Source organism: Erythrolamprus reginae, chromosome 1 (assembly GCF_031021105.1).
Source record: "Erythrolamprus reginae isolate rEryReg1 chromosome 1, rEryReg1.hap1, whole genome shotgun sequence".
NCBI lineage: Eukaryota > Metazoa > Chordata > Lepidosauria > Squamata > Dipsadidae > Erythrolamprus > Erythrolamprus reginae.
This window is the reverse complement of record NC_091950.1, coordinates 1,933,758-1,960,364: the sequence shown is the minus strand read 5'-3', so window position 1 is coordinate 1,960,364 and position 26,607 is coordinate 1,933,758. Positions and strand designations below refer to the sequence as shown.

Sequence of the window (26,607 nt, the reverse complement as noted above, 5' to 3'; positions counted from 1 at the left end):
TAGTTGGGGTAAAGATCAAAAGCAACGTGAGAAAATATTATTTTACTGAAAGAGTAGTAGATCCTTGGAACAAACTTCCAGCAGACGTGGTTGGTAAATCCACAGTAACTGAATTGAAACATGCCTGGGATAAACATAGATCCATCGTAAGATAAAATACAGGAAATAGTATAAGGGCATACTAGATGGGCCATGAGGTCTTTTTCTGCCGTCAGACTTCTATGTTTCTATGTTTCTTAAAAGCAGTGATAGTAAACACTCCCCCAACATATATTGTAATACACTTTTCATTAAAATAAATGGGACACTGTCCTTTTGGAAAGTAAAATCCACGTCTTTAACATCCACATTTATTTCCAAGATGATCAGGTCAAGGGGATCAACTCAGAAGAGAATCAAGCATTCATGAAAAATGAAAGGTGAGTGATTGTTCCACATTAACAGATATTTTTGATAGTTCACATCATCTGATTATTTCATGTAAAAGTCCAGGGGTGGGTTCCTCTCAGTTTGGACCATTTCTCCTGAACCGGTAGAGACCCACTAGTGACATCACAATGATGTCACTGATCTGGTTCTGTTGCTGCCAGTCCATGGACACCACCATTTCTAAAATATTTTTTTTTATTTCTTCTGTGCATGTGCAGAAGCTGAGTTTCCAGCACTGTGTATGTGTCACTATCTTCTTGGTTATTAATTTTCAAAAAAACTTTTAAAAACCACATTTTGGGAGGCTTTAAATTTTTTTTTGACTGCGCATGTGTGGTGTGGAAGGAAGCAAACTGGCAGCAAAATTCCTTCCCTGCAAAATCCTTTCCTTCATTTTATATTTTTGAGAAATCGGATAAAATGAACAAGTCAAAAAATCAAAATAAAAGTTCTCAAAAACTAAATTAGTCATAGTTTCTTGGGCCTCATTATATTTTCTCGACAATTAAGATGGGGCCGTAATAGAATAATGAAACATTTAGGGAAAAAGATGCAGGCCAAGAGACCAGCCCCAGAAGCCAAGATGGAGAAGACCTCCACGGCCACCATGGACTTCCCTTTAGTGCTCAGGTAGGTGGGGAGGAAGGTGATCCAAACACTGCAAAAGACCAGCATGCTGAAAGTAATGAACTTGGCTTCGTTAAAGCTGTCAGGCAATTTCCTAGCCAGAAAGGCCACAGTAAAACTGATGAAGGCCAGGAAACCCAGGTAGGTCAGGACAGCATAAAACATTAAAGGAGAGCCTTCATTACATTCCAAGATGGTCTTCCCAGTCAAGGAATGGAAGTCCACATTGGGAAATGGGGGAAAGGTTACCAGCCAGGTGGTACAAAGAACTCCTTGGATCAGGGGACAGGCTAAGACAATGAAGTTGGTTAGTGGTTTTCCTAAGAGCTTCCTTGCCTTGTTTCCAGGTTTGGTGGCTATGAAGGCCAAAACCACCATGATAGTTTTGGCCAAGACAGAGGAAACCGCGAGGGAAAATACTACGGCAAAGGCAGATTGTCGGAAGAGACAAGTGAGCTTTCTGGGTCTCCCAATGAAGAGGAAGGAGCAGAGGAAGCAGAGCAGGATGGAGACCAGGAGGATGTAGGTGAGATCTCGGTTGTTGGCCTTGACAACTGGAGTGTCACGATGTTTACAGAAAATTGCCAGAACTGCCATTGTGATCATGGAGAGAGAAAGACTGAGAGAAACTAAAGTGTATCCCAAGGTCCCCTGGTAGGAGAGGTAGTGGATTTGCTTGGGAATGCAGTGGTTCTGGTCCTTGTTGGGACATTGGTCTTCTGGGCAGGAGTCACAGGAAGTTGCATCTGAAATTAAGAGTCACTTTGCATTACATGAAGTATCAAAAAGGACAAATTATTCAGGAATGTTACTAGGAATCTGGAACAAAACATATTCTAAAATAACATTTAATTTAGTGATGCATATCACAAACACAGATAGAATATCAATTGCCCAGATGTGGAAAAATAAAATGATCCCATCAGAAAGCAATATTATTGAAGAAAATTACAGAAGTGTAGAGATGGACGAAATGACTAAGGAGATTAAGGGAACAAAAGATAAAGAAACTAGCAAGACATGGTATAAATGGTATGAATGGATCCCAAACAAAATGTAATAATATATAGTCTCAGCATACATAAAAATAATACTTATATAATAAAGATTAGAGCAATATTAATAAATAAAATAAGTAATTATAAGCATGGTAACGTTTATTGAAATAAAATAAGAAATATCAACACAAATGTTATTATTTTCCACTTTATATATTAGAAATGTGTGTATATATGTGTGTGTGTGTGTGTGTGTGTGTCACATGTTTTTGCTGAATTTGAAAATTAAGGGAGACTAGGATAGATCTATTTCAGCCTTATTTTGGCCTCATCAACTAGCCATACCCTCACTGGGACTTGAACCTGCAACCTTTGCCTTGTAAGGCAGAGAATTAATCTCTAGGCTACAGTATCCAATCCTTTCAGCTTTGTACCAGGGAAGGGTTACATTTTGTGTCGAATCACCCTGGTATATTGAAGGAACATCACAGCTCCTTTTTTGCCTCTCGGCCCAACCCAGGGCCATTTCCAAGGCAGTTAATTTTATTGATAGCCAGCAATTCTATCTGTATGTGTCATATGTTTTTGCTGAATTTGAAAATTAAAGAAGACTAGGATAGATCTTTTTCAGCCTTAGTTTGGCCTCATCAACTAGCCATACCCTCACTGGGACTTGAACCTGCAACATTTGCCTTGTAAGGCAGAGAATTAACCTCTAGGCTACAGTATCCAGTCCCTTCAGCTCTGCACCAGGGAAGGGTTACATATTTTTGTGTCGAATGACGGTCTTGGTATATTCGGGTATCATCCCGCTTGTTCATATTTTCCCAGTCATAGAACGTATCCCAGCCATAGAAACCAGACTCAGAACACACACAAAATATGAACAAGTGGGATGATACCTCCCGCTTACCAGACATCTGGAAACCAGTCCTCAAACGTATCCCAGCCATAAAAACCAGACTCAGAACATACATTGTAAAACAATCAAGTAGCCTGCAATTTCCAACTACTCAGGATATCACGCCTAATCTACAACCATTAACTAATCAGCATACCTCAGCTCCATCAACGACCCCAATTGTTACCCCACTGACTCACCAGGAAGTTTCTACACAGCAGGCAATTGCTGAGCCATCAAACCACACCCAGCCACCAGTATTTACAGAAGGAAGGCAGCTCAGGTCTCACAGTGTTCGCCTTAGAGCAAGGACAGAAACACCAGCCTGAAGATGACGAGTGAGACCTCATCGAAACGTTGCCAGAAATTTCCAAATCCTACATGGGAAGAAACCCGAATATACCAAGACCATCATACCTGTACAAGTGAAAATCTACGAAAACATATACAGTGGTACCTCAAGATACGAACCCCTCATCTTACGAACAACTCGTGATACGAACCCGGGGTTCAGAAAAAAATTGCCTCTTCTTACGAACTTTTTCCGTGTTACGAGCACCAAACCCGAACTTCCGGGTTCGGCGTTCGGAGGCTCCTGGGAAGCCGCCCGGCTGTTTTAAAAGGTGACTGCTGGGCTGGGGGGCTTCCCAGCAACCCCCCCAACCCTGAACCCGGAAGTTCGGCAAAAGTTCGGGGTTCGGGAGGTTGCTGGGAAGCCCCCCAGCCCGGCGGTCACCTTTTAAAACAGCCGGGTGGCTTTCCAGCAGCCTCCCGAAGCCAAACGCCAAACCCGAACTTCCGCGTTCGGCGTTCGGAGGCTGCTGGAAAGCCGCCCGGCTATTTTAAAAGGTGACCGCCGGACTGGGGGGCTTCCCAGCAGCTTTCCGAACCCCGAACTTTTGCTGAACTTCCGGGTTCAGGGTTCGGGAGGCTGCTGGGAAGCCCCGGAGCCCGGCTGTCACCTTTTAAAACAGCCAGGGGGCTTCCCAGCAGCCTGGGAAGGCTGGCGGTCTCCATTGCGGAGCCCAGCCATGTGGGCTCTGTTCCCCCTCTTACCAGCCCAGCAGGCAGCCGCCGTGGAGCCCGGCCCTGTAGGCTCTGTTTCCTGGCCGGCGGTCTCTGTCGCGGAGCCCAGCCATGTGGGCTCCACTCTCCTCCCCACCGGGTCTCTGTTGCGGAGCCCAGCCACGTGGGCTTAACCCCGCCCCTCTGTCCCACCCATCGCCCGTATACAGCAGAAGCTGAGCGCTCTTGCCCGGCGGGAGGTGAAGCATTGGGGTGGGGGGCTGTCAGGACAGCCCCCACCCCAGCACTTTGCATCCCGCTGACTAAGAGCAATCGGGCAGCAGCTTCTGCTGGACACGGGCAATGAGCGGGACAGAGAAGCGGGGAGAATCAGCAGGTTCCTTTGGCGGCTGGGGGCTGCCTGGCTTTGTGTTTTTGGCTGGGGGGGGAGGGAGTTAGGAAGGTCCTACTTCTCCCCCCCAGCCAAAGCCCCAAAGCATGTTTGCTGCCACACGATTTAGCCAGGACAGGAGCGAAGTGACGTGGAATAATGGGGAGCTGAAACCGGGCGGTTTCAGCTTTCCATCCCTTCACGTCACTTCGCCGCTAAATCGTGTGGCAGCAAACATGCTTTGGGGTTTTGGCTGGGGGGGAGAAGTAGGACATTCCTAACTCCCTCCTCCCCAGCCAAAACCCCAAAGCCTGTTTGCTGCCACACGATTTAGCCAGGACAGGAGCGAAGTGACGTGGAATAATGGGGAGCTGAAACCGGGCGGTTTCAGCTTTCCATCCCTTCACGTCACTTCGCCGCTAAATTGTGTGGCAGCAAACATGCTTTGGGGGGTTGGCTGGGGGGGAGAAGTAGAGAAGTAGGACCTTCCTAACTCCCTCCCCCCCAGCCAAAAACACAAAGCCAGGCAGCCCCCAGCCGCCAAAGGAGTCTGCTGATTCTCCCCGCTTCTCTGTCTCGCTCATTGCCCGTGTCCGGCAGAAGCTGCTGACCGATTGCTCTTAGCCGGCGGGATGCAAAGTGCTGGGGTGGGGGGTGTCCTGACAGCCCCCACCCCAATGCGAGTGGCGGGGAGTCACCCATGGCCGGCAGAAGATCGCTCTTGCTGACCTGATGCCTCGCGGTGAAGCCGGGCAAGAGCGATCTTCTGCCGGCCATGGGCGACTCCCTGCCGCTCGCCCATGGCCGGCAGAAGATCGCTCTTGCCCGGCTTCCCCGCGAGGCATCAGGTCAGCATTCTGGATGGGCGGGCAGTGGGCGAGGAGGGGGGAAGCCTCACAGGGAAGCCGGGCAAGAGCGATCTTCTGCCGGCCATGGGCGAGCGGCGGGGAGTCACCCATGGCCCGCAGAAGATTGCTCTTGCTGACCTGATGCCTCGCGGGGAAGCCGGACAAGAGCGATCTTCTGCCGGCCATGGGCGACTCCCCGCCGCTCGCCCATGGCCGGCAGAAGATTGCTCTTGCCCGGCTTCCCCGCGAGGCAGCAGGTCAGCATCCTGGGCGGGCGGCGGGCGAGCGGCGGGGAAGCCAGCGGCTGTGGCAGCTGCTGCAAGAGGCTTCCCCGCCTCCTCAAAGCAGCCTCCCAAACCCAAACTTTCGCTGAGAAGCCCCGCCGTCCGGCTGTCACCTTTTAAAACAGCCGGGGGGCTTCTCAGCAGCCTCCCAACGCCGAACCCGGAAGTTCGGGCTTGGCGTTTGGGTTCAGGAGGCTGCTGGGAAGCCCCCCCCCCCCGGCTGTTTTAAAAGGTGACAGCCGGGCGGCAGCATTTTTTTTGCGGGTTTTTTTTTGTTGCACGGATTAATTGACTTTACATTGTTTCCTATGGGAAACAATGTTTCGTCTTACAAACCTTTCGTCTTACGAACCTCCCCCTGGAACCAATTAAGTTCGTATCTTGAGGTACCACTGTACATATATGTGTGTGTGTGTGTGTGTGTGTGTGTGTGTGTGTGTGTGGCTAGCTTATAAATATGAACTGTAATGGATACAGGTTATGATCTGTGGGAAATTTATCAGATTTATTTTGTTCTTTTTATTCTGTGAAAATCAATAAATAAACTTTTGTTTAAAGGAGAAATCATCCTTCAATACTGGGGAAAGATTAGCCTGAGATCAGATTATTTTCAGTTCTTTTGCTCATGTCCTCTGCTTTGTATTTTTACCAGGACTCATTCTGACTGGTTTTGCAGGGAAGGGCAGGCATACATACTTATATTGGATCTGCCTTTTCTTCAGCACGTCTGTAAATCTCCTGGATGAGAGAAGAAATCTACCTTAAATAATGAAAATGAAAGCTTGAACCTCAGACCCCAATCTTTCATGAAACATTTGTTAGCTGAATTTCCTAGATCAGTGATGACAAACCTATCGCATTAGTGCCACAGGTGGCACATGGAGCCATATCTGTAGGCACACAAGCTGTTGCCCTAGGTCAGCTCCAGCACGCATGTGCACATCAGCCATCTAATTTTCATCTCACATGGGGGCTCTGGGAGGGCATTTTTGGCCTCTGGAGCCCAGGGAGGGTGAAAAATGGCGCTACCGGGTACACCAGAACTTGTTAAATGAGCTGTTTTCAGCCCCTGGAGGCCATTTTCGTCCTCCCCAGGATGCAGGGAGCCTGGGAAGGGCAAAAAACGGGCTTACTGGGCCCATTGGAAGTTGTGAAATGGGGAGGGGTGGTCGTGCATGCATTGTTGGTGGAAGGGCAGCACCAGGGGGGCACATGTGCAGGGGACGGGGGATATTTAATTAGGGGAGGCCCTCGTGTGTGTGCGATAGCACACTGTTATGTTTGCAAGTTACTAGAATAAAGGTGATCGCTGATTGGAGCAGGGTGACCAATAAGAAGCCTGCTAGCGCAACCAATGGGAAGCCTGGGCGTGACCAATAAGGAGCCTCCGGGCTCAACCAATAGGAAGCTCCAGCGCGAAGTCTTGAAACATTGTCACCAATCCCTGCGCTAGTAACAATGTATATAAGGTGCGGTTTTGGCCGGTTGTTTTTTAAGTCGCTACCTGCCTGCGAGCTGGTCACTTTAGATGTTCCTGACTATTAAATAAAGAGCTGTTATCCTCTTCATCAGCCTCCAGCCTCTGATTTAACAGTGGTGACGAGGGGTTCGAGCCTTTGCATTCCAGAGATGGCTGCAGCAATGCTGCACGCATTACCCTTCTTCAACCCCGACGAGGATACGTGGACAGCATATATGTCCAAATTTCGACACACACGGACCTGTGCTTTCAGCACCTGAGGAAATAAAGGTTCGCCATCACTGTCCTAGATGTTATTGGATTAAGAGTAGGACTAGAAAATCAATTAGGGAACCCACAAATTGTGCTCTGGAGTTACCCTGCATTAAATATTTGAGTAGCAGGGAACCTGGAAAGGTGGGTGTGGGGAGAGGTCAGGACAATTTAGATCCATGATATCAGAGGTCCTGTTGAAAAGTATATATATTTTTGAAGAATGTCAATCTACCAAAAATGACAATACAATTAATATTTGCTGCTTTGATCCTGGCAGGTCTACATTTAAAATGTGCTCTACCTGTCTCATTAGAAACGGTCCCTTCTGGACAAAGGTCACATTGGTAGCAGCAGACCTGTTCTCCCTCTGGAACTCTTCTCCTCTCCCCTGCCTGGCACCTCTTCAGGCCACACCGGGCAACGGGCACCTTCTAAGAGAGAAAAGAGCAATACTATAAGTGGCCCAAGCATTAAATAGGGTTCTTTTATTGATTTAAATAAGGTTCAGGAGGGAAGTGTTTTTAATAGGAAAGTGAACACAAGAACAAGGGGACACAATCTGAAGTTAGTTGGGGGAAAGATCAAAGGCAACATGAGAAAATATTATTTGACTGAAAGAGTAGTAGATCCTTGGAACAAACTTCCAGCAGACGTGGTAGATAAATCCACAGTAACTGAATTTAAACATGCCTGGGATAAACATATATCCATTGTAAGGTAAAATACAGGAAATAGTATAAGGGCAGACTAGATGGACCATGAGGTCTTTTTCTGCCGTCAGTCTTCTATGTTTCTATGTTTCTATTTGTTCATTTCTGTTTCCATTATCAGAGTGTCCTGAAAAGAAATGATTGTCTAGGGTTGATCACAAATCAGGAAACCCGTGGAGGGATTAAGGGTGGTGCCACTCCAAACCACCAATGGATACTGGAGATTGGAACTGGGACTCAGCTTCCCTAGGTATGCCCATGTTACTCCAACACTCCGCAGTCTGCATTGGTTGCCGATCAATTTCCGGTCACAATTCAAAGTGTTGGTTATGACCTATAAAGCCCTTCATGGCATTGAACCAGAATATCTCCGAGACCGCCTCCTGCCGCACGAATCCCAGCGACTGATTAGGTCCCACAGAGTGGGCCTTCTCCGGGTCCCGTCAACTAAACAATGTCGGTTGGCAGGCCCCAGGGGAAGAGCCTTCTCTGTGGCAGCCCCAACTCTCTGGAACCAGCTGCCCCCAGATATTAGAACTGCCCCTACCCTCTTTGCCTTTTGTAAACTCCTTAAAACCCACCTTTGTCGTCAGGCATGGGGGAACTGAAATATCTCCCCTGGGCCTATACAATTTATGTATGGTATGCTTGTATGTATGTCTGCTTAATAATGGGTTTTTAAAAAATATCTTAAATTGTAAATTATTAGATTTGTTATGAACTGTTTTTATTGTATTGTGAGCTGCCCCGAGTCTGTGGAAAGGGGTGGCATACAAATCTAATAAACAAACAAACAAACAACATGCAAAAGGCATGTTGAATTGAGATATAGCTTTTCTAATACAGTAAAACCAGAGGTAGGCTCCAAATGTTTTTACTACCACTCTGTGGGTCTGCCTTATTTTGTCGACATAGCTTGATGGTCATGTGATGGTAGGCATGACTTTGTGGTCATGTGACTGGGTGGGAGTGATTTGGCAGTCATGTGATGGGTGGGAGTGGCTTTGCCATCTTGTGACTGGATGGGGGAGCTGTTGCTGGGTGGTCATGTGACTGAGCAGGCATGGGCAACTTGACGTCACTCGCGTCAAGGATTAGAGTTAGGGTACCTGGCCTCTCCTCGCCTCAAAGGCCTCAATTTACAATTGATACAATTTCCCTCTCTATTTACTACTACTGAACATCCAAAAATACTATTTAATCCTATGTTTATATCCTATATGTGTAGATACATATTACACACAGGCACACAAAAGGATACCTTATCTACCATACACAGAGGGAGACTCTTCTAATACTATACACATTCAATCTCACTTACTGCATTTAGAAAAACACACCCAGAGTCCACTTTCCGCCACACATTTAACCATAACTTCTGTACGTTAGAATATTACACATGTATTCAGATGTTCTTCCCTAGCTTGCATATCATTGTTAGAGCCAGAAAATGTCATGGATTGAATAAAATGTGGTGGAACTCACTTAACAACACTCTTGCTTAGCCACCAAAATTTTGGTCTCAATAGTGGTCAAGGATTATCTTTGCCTTCCTCTGCATGGCAGCCTCGTTCTAGTAAACCCCTTCTCCTTTCGGGCAATTTTCCTCTCTATTAGAGGCACCAAAATAATCCAAACAATGGAAGGTTTCCTGCTGCAGCATGGGGTTGGACTAGTTGACCTCTGAGATATCATCAGGCCCTAAATTGCTGTCCTATTTCAAAGTGTCTTCTGAAGCCATGTCTAGTGGCAGCGTTTGGGGTGTTTCCTTCCTCTTCTTCCTTCCTTTCTCTCTCTCTCCTCTCTCTTCCCTTCCTTCCTTTCTTCCTTCTTTCTATTTTCTTTTTCTTTCTCTTTCTTTCTCTCTTTCTCTTTCTTTCTTTCTTTCTTTCTTTTTTCTTTCTCTCTTGCTTTCTTTTCTTCTCTTTTATTGTCTCTCTCTCTCCCTTCCTTTCTCTTTCTCTTTTTCTTTTTTTGTTTTCTGTCTTCTTTTTTCTTTTTATTCTTTCTTTCTTTCCTTCTTTCCTTTCTTCTTTCTCTCTCTATTTCTTTCTCTCTTTCTTCTCTCTCTCTCCCCCCTTCCCCCTCCCTCCCTCACTTCCTGTGAAGACCCCCAGCTTTGTCTAAAACAATGTTTGTCAAAAATCAGACATCAACTATGTCATATGCCAAAAGGTTTTTCATCAAATGATGGCCCACGATTTGATTCATTAACCCGTTTTCCAGTAGGGAGGGTTTTTTAAAATCCCCAGAAGTAGAATATTTTTTTTTTTGCTGGATTGATTTGACCTTTCAGCTCACCTGTCTTGCCCAGACAATTGCATCGGAGTTAATGGTGAAATCCTGGCCTTGGGGAGCCCCAGGATTTATCTGTCCAACTTTCATGGGGACAAAAGATAAATTGGGGAAGAAAAGCCAGTTGAGAAGATCATAGCGAGCAGATCTTAGTCCATTTTCTGAAAAGGAGATTTCATCCCCAGCAGTGTTGTTGAATTGGACTTTTCTCAAATAGGGAAGAATCTGAAAGAAAAAAGACCTTCAAATATTGGAGTAATTGTCTGAAGGCCACAAATGAGACATCATGGCTTCTATCATTCTGGGCTGGCCATCATCTTAGGAAATGCATATATATCTGAGAATCTGGAATAGTTTCTTTGGTGGAGATGTGAGCAATCAGGAATGACACAAAAAAATTAATTGCTTCCCCCAAACTTCAAAAACTTCTCTTTCACAACATGCATTTTTATCATGGCTTCTCCAACTGCAATTTTATGAGAAAGATATCTATATACAAAGATCCTCATGTATTATTTCACATAAATAGGAGTGAAAAGTTAGAACTAATTTCCAGCCGAGATGGTGAGTCAATCAACTGCAACTGAGATTAAGCTTGCTTGGGATCACGTCAGTCATCTGACAAATACAAAACAATAACAGAAAAATAAATATACTATAAAAATGCACAGAAGCAAAGAAATCGGCAATTTATGCCCTAATCTCACTGCCGCAGGGATATACACACATGAGATTTCAGCTGCTGCACATGCACAGCAGCCAAATCTCACTGTGGCACCTAGAGCGGCAGCTGGGGTTAGCAACAACAGCAGCCTGCCCGAGCTCCAGCTGCATGTCCTGCTATCTGGTCTCCTGCTCGGTGCATGCGGGAGAGCACACAGCAAGCCACACAGCTGTAGCTTGGGGCCACCCTGCCTGCTCCCTGCACCATGGCCCAGCAACCTGCAGGAGATTGAGAGCAAGGTATGGGCCATGGTGCGGTGGAGGGGCAAGTGGACAGAGCTGCCACTTGCAGTAGCACCAGGAGGACAGCATGGTGGGGGTGTGGTGGGGACAGCATGCTGGGGGTGGTGTGGTGGGGGTAGCACAGTGGGGTGGCATGGTGAGGGTGGCACAGTGGCAGGGGCTTACGGGGGCTCACAGCGCAGTGGAGGGGTGAGCCAATGGAACTGCCACTCACAAGAGAGTTGACAGGCTGCTAGTGGCAGTGGCGGATGCTTGTCCCTCCACGGTGCCATGAGCCTCCACCGCTGCCGCTAGTGGCCTGTCAGCTGTCTTGTAAGCGGCAGCTGCATTGGCTCACCCCTCCACTGTGCTATAAAAACCAAACATACATACAAGCATACCATATATACAGTTGTGACGGCCTAGGGGGAGAAAAAAGTCTTAATTCCCCCATGCCTGGCTGCAGAGGTGGGTTTTAAGTAGCTTACGAAAGGCAAGGAGGGTGGGGGCAATTCTGATCTCTGGGGGAGTTGGTTCCAGAGGGTCGGGGCCGCCACAGAGAAGGCTCTTCCCCTGGGTCCCGCCAAGTGGTATTGTTTAGTTGACGGGACCCTGAGAAGACCCACTCTGTGGGACCTAACTGGCCGCTGGGATTCATGCAGCAGAAGGTGGTCCCTGAGGTAATCTGGTCCAGTGCCATGAATTGTGACCGGAAACTGATCGGCAACCAATGCAGACTGCGGAGTGTTGGTGTGACATGGGCATACTTAGGGAAGCCCATGATTGCTCTTGCAGCTGCATTCTGCACGATCTGAAGTTTCCGAACACTTTTCAAAGGTAGCCCCATGTAGAGAGCGTTACAGTAGTCGAGCCTCGAGGTGATGAGGGCATGAGTGACTGTGAGCAGTGAGTCTTAATTTTATGGTCTAAAGTTTGGTCTATTTCTCTTTCCCCTCTTCTACCTCTTTTCAACAACAACAACAAAAAAAACCCTATACTTAATTCTCTTGATTATTTGGTTTGATGTAGAAGTTATGCAGTGTTGTGGTGCTGTGCAGATATTTATTTCAAGAATTGCACATGGGGAACATCCTCTCGAACGATTTTAAAAAGAAAATCACAGAAATTACCTGCCATGACTGGACATTTGAGATGTTCTTTGCAAGCCTCATCATGGCCCTTTGTGTTCCTGATCCATGCATAACATGTAGCCCATGTGCCACGGCATAGATGGCATTGTAGATGTTGTAACTTTCACCTGTCATGCTTGTTTCAAACACGTAAGAGGGCAGATTCTGCAAATTCTCCTTTCCTGAACATGTTTCCCCCGTCTTTGGAGAGATCTTCCCAGGTCTATGGATCTTGCACTCAAAGACGTATTCCCACCACAGAGGGAGAAAGACATCTCCCTGGGGATTCAAGGGGTCTAAAGACAGGAGGAAATGGCTGAATTCTGAGATATCCCCGGTCTGGTCCCTAAAATGCAAAGTCCCATGAAAAAGCTTTATATATTGCAGCCTGTATTGAGAGCTCACCAGACTAAGTTTCCAATTGGATGTAAAGATCCAGACTTTCAGAAATGGTTTTTTCTCCCATGCTTCATAAGCTAACACAACCATTTGTACATTTTTAACAGTGCCAGAATCTCCAAATATAATAATCACTTCAACTTCAGACCAAGTGTTGAAAATATTGTTTAGTTTCCACCTTGGCGTTTTAATAAAATCAGAATTCATCATTTGAGTGAAGGCCAGGCAGATCTCCTTCTCCTTGAGCATTGGTATCACAGAGGAGATGAAGTGCCCTCCGTTCTCATCATCAGGGGCCACCAGTCCAACCCAGTTCCACTGGAAGTACAGGAAGAGCTGGACCAAACCCACACACTGAGGAAATTCCTTGGGATTAATCCGGAAGAAGGAAGGATAAGCTCTTCGGTCTCCCTGAATGAACTCAAAGCCAACACCGAGCTGGAGAAAATGAGAATCCTCTTTAAAAGACAAAGTATAATTTTAATGTTGACTTCAAGGATCCCTGTTGTATCCAAGGTGTTGTGGTTAGCTCTGGCCCAGCTGCTGCCCCAAGGACTGTGGATGTGGGGGAGACATCCACATGCTGCAGGCCTGTTTTGCCCCCGGTGGAAGCTGCTGATGAAGACTCCTCTGACCAAGAAGACATGAGTGACAGGGAAGAGGAGAGTGTGGCAGACAGCTCAGAAGGAGATCAATTATCTAGCTCCTCCTTGGATTCAGAACAAGAGTTAATGATACAGCCACGCATGCGGAGAGCGATGCATAGGCAGCAACAACTGAGAGATTATTATCAAAGAAAATGAGGCCACCCGTGGTTGGGTAGGGCTGTGGTCATTAGTGAGGCTGCTATAAATAGCAGCCTGTGGGTTTGGCCATTGTGGAGGATTATCTGATCGTTCTGTTTTGTGACTGCTTTACTGACTTTGACCTTTTGTGTGCTGATTTTTCCCCACTTTGAACCTAAACCAGGGCAAAGTGTGTTTCACTTTGTGAAAGAAGAAGGACTGTGAATTGCCTCACAGCTGCAAGCTAAGTATCACAGAACTGATAAGGGACTTGTACAAATTACCAGTTTGTTTGGAGACCAGTGCTCTTTGCTATCCCAAAAGAGGGCTTGGGTTAAGTGAATTTTCATTATAAAGAACATTGTTGTGAATTTTCTTTTTTCTTTTTTTTAAATATAATTTTTTATTTATTTTTAAAAATTTTAACAAAAAACAAAACAGAAAACATAAGTGTACCATCACCATACAGAAAAAAAACCCCTTCACCAGGGAGGAATCAATTTTATATCCTTCATATGCTTTGTCTCTGGGTTACATTGTTCATTCTTTATAGAGTGATTGAATTTTATTTCTTACATTTGCATCGCTTACTGATGTTGTTAATATATAATTTTTAACCTTCTCCCACCGCCTCATTGTTGCTGCTAATTTCCCTTCATTATAATTATGTAGTCTAATTTCCATAATTTCATAGTGAATGTGATCCACCATATATTTGCACCAATTTTTTATCGTCCATTTATTGTCATTTTTCCACCCAAGCACTATAGTTGCTTGGGCACTTTCTATCGCTGCAATTTTGATTTCTTCATATTCTTTTACCTCACTATTTTTTATCAATAATGCTGCTTCCTTAGTTATTTTCCAATTACCATTCGTAATTTTGTTCACTTCCACTTGTATTTGTTTCCAAAATTTCGAACTTTATTACATTCCCAAAACATATGCATAAATACTCCTTTTTCCTTGCACCCATGCCAACAATTTCCTTTCTTCGTTATTTGAAAACGTGCTAATTGTACTGGTGTATAATACCATTTATGTAATATTTTTCTTCTCATCTCTCTTATTCTTGTATTTTTAATTTTTTTAATATTTTCAATTATACCCTCCATATCCCATTCATCAATTTCTAATTCATCCTGCCAATATCTCGTCAATCCTTTTACTACTTGTTCTTCCACTTGTAATAATTCTCTATATATATTACCTGTTTCTGCTTTTATATTCTTGCACTTATCCCTTAGTATCTTTTCTAAATTTGTTTCTTGTCTCATAAATATTTCTTTGTTTTCCCTTTTACTTAAATATGTACTTATCGCATTAATTTGTAACCAGTTTTGTTGTCCCAGGCACCTCTCTATTTCATTTTTATTGATTCTTCCGTCCCTTTCATATAACTGTTCTATTCTCTGTAACCCTTTCCTCCTTAATTCCCATATTATCTTTGTGAGGTTACTTTCTTTCTTTGTATTTATCACATGCAGCGTTGCTAATTTAGAGTTTGTCATTTTCAATTTATCTTGCCATTTCATCCAACTCTCTATTATCGCTTTAGTAGGATCTAATAGTCTGTTTATTTCTACCTTATTCCATTTCCTAAATATTAATTCCTGATTCTTTAATATCATTAATTTCTTTCTCTAATTCTACCCATGGTTTTTCCTCTAATAATTGTAATTCCATTAGCCTATCAATATGATATGCGTCCCTATAATACTCCAAGTTTGGATTTCCCCAACCACCCTCATCCTCCGTTGCTATCAGCCATTTTTTTTAAATTCTTGGTCTTTTATTACCTTCTATCCACACGTTCAATTTAGTGTCCCATTCTCTTATCTTTCTTATTGGGAAGGTTCCATGCATTACTTGTAAAATATATAGCATTTTTGGGATAATCATCATCTTTAAAGCTCTTACTTTAGCCAATCTTCTCAAATTTTTATTTTCCCAGTTCTTAATTTGTTTCTGAATTTTTTTCCATATTAAATTATAATTAAATTCCACCATTTGTCCCGGGTTCTTTAATAACCATACTCCTAAATATTTCATTTTCTTGCTACCCAGTTTTAAACCCGATACCTTCCGTATTTCAATTTGTTCTTTAGGCCCTGTATTTAAACAAATGATTTCTGATTTTTCCATATTCACTCTTAACCCTGATTGGTTTTTAAACTCCTGAAGTATTATAATTATTCTTTTAATCATATCTATTGGTGTTTCTGTGACTATTATAGCATCATCTGCAAATAAATTTAATTTTAATTCCGTACTTCCTATTTGATATCCCTTCCATTGTGTATCTTTTCTAATTTTGTTTGCCAATGTTTCAATTGCCATTGCAAAAAGCATCGGGGATAGGGGGCATCCCTGCTTAGTCCCATTATTTATTTCTATTTTCTCCGTTCTATTTCCATTCACTCTAACATAGGCTATGTTGTCCTTGTATATTTCTTTTATTATTTGACAAAATCCTTTCCCCATATTCAAACTATTGCATAATTGGAACAAATACTCATGGTTTATTTTATCAAAGGCTTTGTAAACATCTAACTTTAATAATCCCATTTTCCTTTTAATTTTGGTGGCATGGTGGAGCACATTCACTATATTTCTAATTGGTTCATATATTCTTCTTCCTTTTATAAAACCATACTGGTCTTTCCCAATTATCCTTGGCAATATATTTTCCAGCCTATTTGCTAAAATTTTCATGAAAATTTTATAATCTTGATTTAGCAGACTAATTGGGCGGTAGGAACCTGGTTCTTTTAAGTCTCGACCTGGTTTAGGAATTGTTACAATTTCAGACACCTTCCACGTTTGTGGAACATCTAGTGTTATGAGGATATTATTATACAGTTTCTCCAAATGCGGTAATAGAATTTCTATATACGTTTTATAATATTCACCTGTAAATCCATCGGGGCCTGGTGCTTTACCGGGTTTTAGCCCTTTTACCACTGTAATTATTTCATCCCTTGTTATATTTGCATTTAACCTTTGTCTTTCTTCCTCATTCAGCCTTTCTTTAACCTCTATTTCTTGTAACATAACATGTTCTTTTTCATATAATTTTGCATAAAATTCTCTTATTACATTTTCTACTTCTCTGTTACCATATTTCATTACCCCATCCTTATCCTTCAAACCATTTATTATTAATTTTTCTTTTCTTTTTTTAAGGTATTTCGCCATTTGTAATGCTGATTTCTTCCCCCATATTTCAATTCTCTGTTTCATTGCTATTCTCATATTATTCCAATTTTCTTCCTCTATGTCCTTTAATTGTCTTTGTTTAAGTTTTAACAAGTCATTCCATTCTTTATTTCTGGTTATTCTCAAATTTTCTCTTATTGATTCTATTTCCCTTATTCTTTTTTCCCTTTCCATCCCCCAACTTTTTCTGATATAAGACTCCATACTAATTAGATTGCCCCTAATAACTGCCTTCTTCGTGTCCCAGATAACTGATTGTCTCATTCCATCATTTTGATTTATTTCATAAAATTCCTGAATATCTTTCTGAATTTTTTCCTTATTTTCTTCACTTGCTGAGACAATTGTGTTATATCTCCAAATTCTTTCTCTACCAGTAGGGTCAATCTTTATAACTGCCGTTATAGCTGCATGATCAGATATCCAATTACTTTTGATTTCTGCCTTTTTAACTTGGATATTTCCTGTTTTGTTCATGAATATATAATCAATACAGCTAAACTTATTGTGTCTTGCTGAATAATATGTCCCCCTATTTGAGTTATCAGCGTGTAAATCTATCATATTCAACTTATTCAAATTTAATTGCTTCTTTTCTTTGTTATTAGCTGTTATTTCTACATTGAAATCCCCAGCGAATATCACCATCCCCTCTGAAAATAAATCCAGTTTACGTTTTGCATTCATAATAAATTGTTTAGCATTTACATTTGGAGCATATATTACCGCTAACGTTATCATCTTTTGATTCATTTTTCCTTTTACAAATAATAATCTTCCTTCTTTATCCCCTTTTGTTTGTATCACCTGAAAAACATTTCTTTGATTTATTAATATGGCCACTCCTTTACAGTTTGTTTTTCCTCTACTCTCAAAAATATATTTCCATTCTTTACTCTCAATCAATTTATCCGTTTTTTTCCTTCCCTTATGAGTTTCAGTAAGAAATAAGAAATCCACGTAGTTTTCTTTCGCTAATTTCAGTAGTCTATATCTTTTCACTGGCGATGCTAAACCATTTATATTCAGTAACATAATTGTTCGATCACCCATAATATTTCCATTTAACCTTTTTCCCTCTTGCAACCCAGAGTTCTATTAATTTTTTCATTTTTATTAAAGATTCCCCCCACCCAGGTGCCTCCCCCCAAGAATCTCTCACAAGGAGAATTGTGAATTTTCAAACGTGTGTGTGTCTGAAATTTGTACCTGTGAATTTTTGGGAGGATTCTACCAGAGAGCCCGACAAAACACAAGGTGGGTTCTTCCTGATTTGCACCAGTTTCCCCAAACCGGAAGCAAACCACTAGTGATGTCACAATGACACCACAGAAGTAGTTGGTTTGGTGCTGGTCTGTGGGCACTGCCATCTTTTTTAAAAAAATTCCCAGTTATTTCTTTTTCTTCTGCTCATGTGCAGAAACCAAGATGTGAGTTGACATCTTGTTTTCAGCTCTTTTGTTTGGATTTTTTTTAATTTTTCAGCACTGCACATGCTATGTGCACCCATGCCCATGTGATGCGCCAAAGCGGCATGCAAGGAAGTGAATTGGCAGCAAAGTAAGTTAGAACCCACCCCTTTCTTGCCCCACCAGTTCAGTTTATCCCCTTTGGCAGACTTCATCTTCCTCCCTTCTTAGTAAGAGTCACCAGTTACCTATTTGGCCTGAAGTCAAGGGAACAAACCTGATACAGAGAATAAACTGAAAGGTGCAGAAACTTGATGAACTTCTATGAATGCTAGGAAGTAATTCCTCTTTCAGAGTTACATTTGCCCAGGTTCACCTGGTGCACCAGTTGTGGCCCTATCTGGACCGGGACTCACTGCTCACAGTCACTCATGCCCTCATCAACTCGAGGCTCGACTACTGTAACGCTCTCTACATGGGGCGACCTTTGAAAAGTGTTCGGAAACTTCAGATTGTGCAGAATGCAGATGCGAGAGCAGTCATGGGCTTCTCAAGGCATGCCCAGGTTACACCATCACTCCGCAGTCTGCATTGGTTGCCGATCAGTTTCCGGTCACAATTCAAAGTGTTGGTTATGACCTATAAAGCCCTTCATGGCATTGGACCAGAATATCTCCGAGACAGCCTTCTGCTGCACAAATCCCAGCGACCGATTAGGTCCCACAGAGTGGGCCTTCTCCGGGTCCCGTCAACTAAACAATGTCGGTTGGCGGGCCCCAGGGAAAGAGCCTTCTCTGTGGTGGCCCCTGCCCTCTGGAACTAGCTCCCCCCAGAGATTAGAACTGCCCCTACCCTCCTTGCCTTTCGTAAACTTCTCAAAACCCACCTTTGTCATCAGGCATGGGGGGACTGAGATATTTTCCCCGGGCCTATATAATTTATGTACGGTATGTTTGTATGTATGTATGTCTTTTTAATAATGGGGTTTTTAAAATATTTTAAATTGTAAATTATTAGATTTTTTCATGAACTGTTTTATTGTATTGTGAGCCGCCCCGAGTCTCTGGAGAGGGGCGGCATACAAATCTAATTAATAATAATAATAATAATAATAATAATAATAATAATAATAATAACAACAACAACAACAACAACAATAATAATAATAATAATAATAATAATAATAATAATAATAATATTGCTTTATGGTTATATAAAAATATATCTTGAGAGATAAACTCCAGAAATCAATTCAAATATAGGATGGATTATTGAAGTCACATATCCCTGATATTCCCCCCTGCGCCATCAACAACTTTCATCTTTGGCTTTTATGTGTTTTCCATCCATACTGTATCCTCCCCCCCCCACTTACCTGTGGGACCTTGTAGATGCTGAAGATGGAGGCCATCTGACTTGAGGATTTGGCATTGTCCCCTCCAATGACAGAGAGCAGAAGGTCCTGCCTGTCACATTTATAACCCGGAAGCATTTGACCTTGTGTAGACAGAAGAGAGAGGCTGTGTGAGGAAATGTACCTCTGAATCTGGACATTCTCATAGATGTGGAAGCCAAGGGTGATGTTGGGGAGGAGATGCCGATCCTTGTTCACCTCCATGACACCAAACATCAACGCCTGGAAGTACTGGTAGTTTGGGGATGTGAGTCTATAGTGAGAAAAATATCGGGGGGCATTATATTTTGTGTGGTGTTGAAGTGCCACGGCCATTGATTGATGTCCAAGCTCCAACTCCTCATCCTCCTCACTCTCAGACTCAGATGTCAAGACCACTGGCCTAGCATATCATGTATACTTGGCTGACTGGGAGCAAATTGGGAATAGAAATTATAAAATAACAAAATCGACATCCCATCAAGAAAATAATTATAAAATGTTCCATCAGTGAATAATTTAAGGTTGAAGACCTTGAGGTTAAGGGAAGAAGTCAGGTAGCAAGTCAGGTAGCAAGTTCCAGGCATTGATCACTCTAGAAACATAGAAGTCTGTCAGCAGAAAAAGACCTCATGGTCCATCTAGTCTGCCCTTATACTATTTTCTGTATTTTATCTTAGGATGGATATATGTTTATCCCAGGCATGTTTAAATTCAGTGACTATGGATTTATCTACCACGTCTGCTGGAAGTTTGTTCCAAGGATCTACTACTCTTTCAGTCAAATAATATTTTCTCATGTTGCTTTTGATCTTTCCCCCAACTAACTTCAGATTGTGTCCCCTTGTTCTTGTGTACACTTTCTTATTAAAAACACTTCCCTCCTGGACCTTATTTAACCATTTAATATATTTAAATGTTTCGATCATGTCCCCCCTTTTCCTTCTGTCCTCCAGACTATACAGATTGAGTTCATGAAGTCTTTCCTGATACGTTTTATGCTTAAGACCTTCCACCATTCTTGTAGCCCGTCTTTGGACCCGTTCAATTTTGTCAATATCTTTTTGTAGGTGAGGTCTCCAGAACTGAACACAGTATTCCAAATGTGGTCTCACTGCATTCTATATAGCGGGATCATAATCTCCCTCTTCCTGCTTGTTATACCTCTAGCTATGCAGCCAAGCATCCTACTTGCTTTCCCTACCGCCTGACTGCACTGTTCACCCATTTTGAGTCTGTCAGAAATCACTACCCCTAAATCCTTTTCTTTTGAAGTATTTGCTAACACAGAACTGCCAATACAATACTCAGATTGAGGATTCCTTTTCCCCAAGTGCATTATTTTACATTTGGAAACATTAAACTGCAGTTTCCATTGCTTTGACCATTTATCTAGTAAAGCTAAATCATTTACCATATTACAGACGCCTCCAGGAATATCAACCCTATTGCACACTTTAGAGTCATCGGCAAATAGGCAAACCTTCCCTACCAAACCTTCCCCTCTGTTGTTGAAGTCATATTTTCTGCAGTCAAATTTGTTGCTCGATTAGCCAAAATATATCCAAATTTAAATCTGATCTGTTGGAAATATAAAAAAAGAGCAAGACACCTTATTTCACATGTGAGTGGTCATGTCTCAAAGTGAAGAAATATTGAATAAAGAGACACCCTTGGTTACAGGAAATAATAGGGGGGGGGGAACTTGACTGCAGAAAATATGACTTCAACAACAGAGTGATCAATGCCTGGAACTCGCTACCTGACTCTGTTGTTTCTTTCCCTAACGTCAAGATCTTCAACCGTAAATTATTCACTGTTGACCTCTCCCCTTTTCTAAGAGGTCTGTAAGGGGTGTGCATAAGCGCACTATTGTGCCCATCATCCCTGTCCTTCTGTCATATTAGCCTTTTAATCACTTCTTTATACTTTGTTATGTTAACACAAACTATAATCCTATACTTGTTTGACAAATGTATAATAAATAAATAAATAAATAATAAAATAAATAAATAAATAAATAAAAATTTACTCCAGGACTTCTTTTACTGGGTATATTTAAAAGGCAACATGATATCAAGAATTTGATTTTGCACCTCACAACAGCTGCTAGGATCACATACATTCAAAGCTGGAGAAACCCCAATACACCTGATAATAAAGAAGAGATGTCTTTGCACAGAAATGGACAAATTAACCATAGAACATAGAGAACAAAAGGACTCAGACTACTATGATATATGAGAAAAGTGGTATAAATGGACCACTAATAGAAAATTGAAGAGAAAATGTGGGACAAGGATTTAGAATTATAAACTACTGTAAAATGACACATAAATATAACTATAATATATATAAAAGGTTGTAGATTTGCTCTAAGAAATGTTATGATATCTACAATATGAAAAATAAATAAAAACATATTTAAAATAAAAAATAATCTGCAGCAATGTCCTACTTGTCAATGACTACTTCAGCTTCAACCGCAACAATACATGACCACTCAATAGATTCAAACTTAAACCACTCCAAACTCAATTGCAGAAAATACAACTTCAAGAACAGAGTAGTCAATGCCTGGAATGCATTCCCTGGCTCTATGGTTTCATCCCCAAGCTTCCATAAGTTTAACCTTAGACTGCCTACAGCCGACCTCACCCCATTCCTAAGAGGCGTGCATAAGTGCACCATTGTGCCTACCATTCCTGTTCTTATTTATCTGTACTTACTTTGTATATGTTTATATTTATAGAAACATAGAAACATAGAAGACTGTTGGCAGAAAAAGACCTCATGGTCCATCTAGTCTGCCCTTATACTATTTTCTGTATTTTATCTTAGGATGGATATATGTTTATCCCAGGCATGTTTCAATTCAGTTACTGTGGATTTATCTACCATGTCTGCTGGAAGTTTGTTCCAAGGATCTACTACTCTTTCAGTGAAATAATATTTTCTCATGTTGCTTTTGATCTTTCCCCCAACTAACTTCAGATTGTGTCCCCTTGTTCTTGTGTTCACTTTCCTATTAAAAACACTTCCCTCCTGAACCTTATTTAACCCTTTAACATATTTAAATGTTTCAATCAGGGCCACCATCAGGAATTTTGGGGCCCCATACAGCCTAAGTATCTCCCCCCCCGCCATTTTAAAACTATTTTAAGTCGCCAAGCCACTCCATCCCCCGGGGATCATTTCCCACTTCACGCCAAGCGAGATGGTCCCATAGGCCAGTGTTTCCCAACTTTGGCAACTTGAAGATATCTGGACTTTAACTCCCAGAATTCCCCAGCCAGCGAATGCTGGCTGGGGAATTCTGGGAGTTGAAGTCCAGATATCTTCAAGTTGTCAAGGTTGGGAAGCACTGCCATAGGCTATTTCAGGAACTGGGTTAAGCCGATTGTGTGGACTCATCCAGGAGAAAGAAAGAAGCGGGAGTGACAAGGGAAAGAAAGATCCTCCTGGCTTCGGTCAGGCGGAGCGAGGCTTATTTACGGTTCCTTGGCACTTCTCCCTTCTTGTTGACAAAAAACCATGTGCTTTCTAGTGAGGGGAGAGGGGAGGGGGATCCCACACCCGGCAGCCACCAGCGAGGAGCTGGAAAGGACGAGGGGAGAGAAAAAGCAGGGTACCAGCAGTCAGGCGGGTGTCTTGAGGGGGCATTCCCATCTGGAAGGAAGGGAAGAATGGCGAGGGCAAGCTAGGAAGGAAGGAAGGAAGGAAGGAAGGAAGGAAGGAAGGAAGGAAGGAAGGGTAAAAGGGGCGAGCAAGAGAGGAATGGGTGAATGAATGGACGGAGGGTGGGAAGGAATGAAGGGACAGGAACAGAGGAAGGGTGCAAAGGAAGCAAGGAAAGGTGAAAGGGGAGAGTAAGAGAGGAAGGAGTGAAAGAAGGGAGTGAGGGAAGAAAGAAGGGAGGAAGGAGAAGGAAAGCAAGAAATGGAGGGAGGGAAGGAAGGAAAGAAAGGGGGAAGGGACAGGAACAGAGGAAGGAAGCAAGGAAACTTATGAAAGGGGAGAGTAAAAGAGGAAGGACTGAAGGAAGGGAGGGAGGGAAGAAGGTAGGAAGGAGAAAGAAAAGAAGAAATAGAGGAAGGGAAGGTAAAAGAGAGAAAGAAAAAGAGAAAGAAAGAGAAAGAAAGAAAAAGAAAGAAAAAGAAAGAGAATGAAAGAGAAATAAAAAGAGAGAGGGGGAATGAAAGAAATGGAAGGAGGGAAGGAAGGAGAGAAAGAAAGAGGGAGAAAGAAAGCAAGAGAAAGAAAAAAGAATGAAAGAGCAAGAGAGAAAGAGAGAAAGAAAGAAAAAGAAACGAAAGAAAGAAAGAAAGAAAGAGGAAACAAAGAGAATGAAAGAGAAATAAAAAGAGAGGGGGAATGAAAGAAATGGAAAGAGGGAAGGAAGGAGAGAAAGCAAGAGAAAGAAAGAAAGCAAGATAAAGAAAAAAGAATGAAAGAGCAAGAGAGAAATAGAGAAAGAAAGAAAAAGCAACGAAAGAAATTGTGATTTTTACAATTCCCTCCCCCGCTCCCCACAAACCAATGACCTACCCCTCTACCGAAAGAGGGAAGCGCCCGAGGCGCCAGGTTCCCCTTTCTCCCTCGCCCGCATCCTTGTCGCGGTGAGTCACCAGGAAAAGGCTGGAGACCCACATGGCTCCTCGGGGGGCCTTGCGAAAGGCGGCGGTGGAAGCCCCCATGGCCAGCGCTGGGTGCGAGAAAGGATGCTTTCTGCGCGGGTGGAGGCCGAGAGCTGAGAAGGGCGCGCCTTGCCCACCCTCGCCGGAAGAGCTGCCCATCTAGCAGTCCCGCTGCCCCATTGCCCGGCAGGGGATGATGGGCAAGGGACACCTCAGGAAAGGAGGGCAGGGTGGGAAGGGAAGGAGGGGGCTGGCGGGGGTTTAGGAAAAGGGAGCCCGCCAGGCATGAGGGAATGCTGGCCGCGCGGGGATCCGAGGCCAGCCTTGCAGCTCCTCGGCGGGAGGAGCCGAAAGCCACCGGGAGAAGACTGGGTTCAACAGGAGAAGCGCCGTCCCCCCCCCATTATTCAATTTCCCTGGGCCCAGGACGCAACTCCCAGTAGTACCGGTCTATCGGCGGCCCTGGTTTCAATCATGTCCCCCCTTTTACTTCTGTCCTCCAGACTAGACAGATTGAGTTCATTAAGTCTTTCCTGATATGTTTTATGCTTAAGACCTTCCACCATTCTTGTAGCCCGTGTTTGGACCCATTCAATTTTGTCAATATCTTTTTGTAGGTGAGGTCTCTAGAACTGAATACAGTATTCCAAATGTGGTCTCACCACGCTCTATATAAGGGGATCACAATCTCCCTCTTCCTACTTGTTATACCTCTAGCTATGCAGCCAAGCATGCTACTTGCTTTTCCTACCTGACCACACTGTTCACCCATTTTGAGACTGTCAGAAATCACTATCCCTAAATCCTTCTCTTCTGAAGTTTTTGCTAACACAGAACTGCCAATGCAATACTCAGATTGAGGATTCCTTTTCCCCAAGTGCATTATTTTACATTTGGAAACATTAAACTGCAGTTTCCATTGCTTTGACCATTTATCTAGTAAAGCTAAATCATTTACCATATTACAGACGCCTCCAGGAATATCAACCCTATTGCACACTTTAGAGTCCCATACCTTCCCCCATGTCATATACCTACTGTATATGTATATGTTATATATATATGCATATGTTATATATATACCTACTGTAACTTGTACATGTTTGACAAACAAAATAAATACAACAAATCTTTTTCCCTCCAGGTGAAACTTACGTGATATGAATATTAAGTTGCAACGGTTCTTTTTGAAAATCTGGGATTCTGAAGTGCAGAGAAGTTGCCAGGGGCAAATTCCCTCCAAGAATCAGATCACCAGGCCTGTAAAATTCCCACTCATTTTGTAACTTTAAATGTTTGGGTAATGCACATACGGTTTGAATCTTCTTCGTAGCAATAGAGGGAAGAAGCCAGAAGAGCAACAGCAGCAGGAAAGGCAGCCCAGCCATTCTTCGCTCCCTCCTACAACAGAAATCAAGGTTTGGGCAGAATCCGAATTGCAAGGAGCTCTTAAAATTTTCTCGTATTTACAGAGTTGAGCCTTCCTTGCCAGCATTTATCCAATGTCTCTTTGGGTTAACCCAATAGATCTTTTGTATTTCGTCACTTTATTGCTTCTTATCCGTCCTACTCTGAAATTAGACTCTGTGCTGTATTTTATATTAATGCAAAGGTGGCCAGACTAATCAATCAATAAACTACATTAAGACCAATCATGCTTTCTCTTACCTGTGTTTGGGCTTTGACACAAAGACCAGCTGAATTTCATTGAACCCTGGAGTTAGACAAAATAAAGCCCTCTGCCACTGAGAGAACTCATATTTTCTAAAGATTTTTTTTTTAAAAAAACCCTTGGAAGATTCTTGTGGGTTGAAATCCATAAGGGATACATTAACTGTTCGTCTGATAATTGCAAGGAAAAGCACTTGTCCTACCCAGATGTTGTTTGCGCATCAGGTGGGGAAAAATATGTTTGTGTCCCTTGTAGCTAATCCACAGGGCAGATGGACTTGAGAGTCAAGGTGTAGTAAACTTTTTCACCTATCTGAAAGTGAACACCTGCAGAAAAGATGGAATTTGGCCCGTGCCATAGTTGTTTCACATAGAATGGGTAATGATGGGGCAGAGTGGCAGCCAGCTGTATACTATTAAGAGTGAGCAATCATGCCAACATTTACTCAACATTTATTCAATGAGCAATCATTTCCATTTACTCAATGGAACTACTTCTACATGGAGAGATGTATACAGCGGAGTACCCCAAGACTGTTTTAGGCCTAATACTCTTCAACAGCTCCATCAATGACTTGGATGAGGGGATAGATGCCCCGACTTTTCGGAGAAGGGTGGCATACAAATCTAATTAATAATAATAATTATTATTATTATTATTATTAATAATAATAATTATTATTATTATTATTATTTATTGGATTTGTATGCCGCCCCTCTCTGCAGACTCAGGGTGACTAACAACAGGAGTAAAACAGTACAACAAAATCCAATATAAAAAACAGTTAAAACCCCA

At 42.7% G+C, this 26,607-nt stretch overlaps 1 protein-coding gene across 1 annotated transcript; it reads right to left on the bottom strand.

The window, feature by feature from the left end:
• Positions 1–897: 897 nt before the first annotated feature.
• LOC139158176 (vomeronasal type-2 receptor 26-like) lies at positions 898–24,299 on the bottom strand. Its single transcript, XM_070735594.1, has 6 exons — positions 24,052–24,299; positions 19,486–19,777; positions 12,299–13,135; positions 10,230–10,448; positions 7,520–7,649; positions 898–1,802 (listed from the first exon to the last, which is right to left on the bottom strand). The coding sequence occupies exons 1-6, from the start codon at positions 24,297–24,299 to the stop codon at positions 898–900; spliced, it is 2,631 nt and encodes an 876-aa protein (XP_070591695.1).
• Between the last annotated feature and the right edge of the window lie 2,308 nt (positions 24,300–26,607).

What these genes read in the sequence shown, in the direction of transcription:
- LOC139158176 (XM_070735594.1), bottom strand. Translation starts at nt 24,299, where the DNA reads ATGGGCAGCTCTTCCGGCGAGGGTGGGCAAGGCGCGCCCTTCTCAGCT. An exon ending in CAAATGTCCAGTCATGGCAG is followed by an intron (nt 10,449 to 12,298) that starts GTAATTTCTGTG and finishes TTTTTCTTTCAG; the next exon opens with ATTCTTCCCTATTTGAGAAA. An exon ending in GACCGTTTCTAATGAGACAG is followed by an intron (nt 1,803 to 7,519) that starts GTAGAGCACATT and finishes TCTTAATTTCAG; the next exon opens with ATGCAACTTCCTGTGACTCC.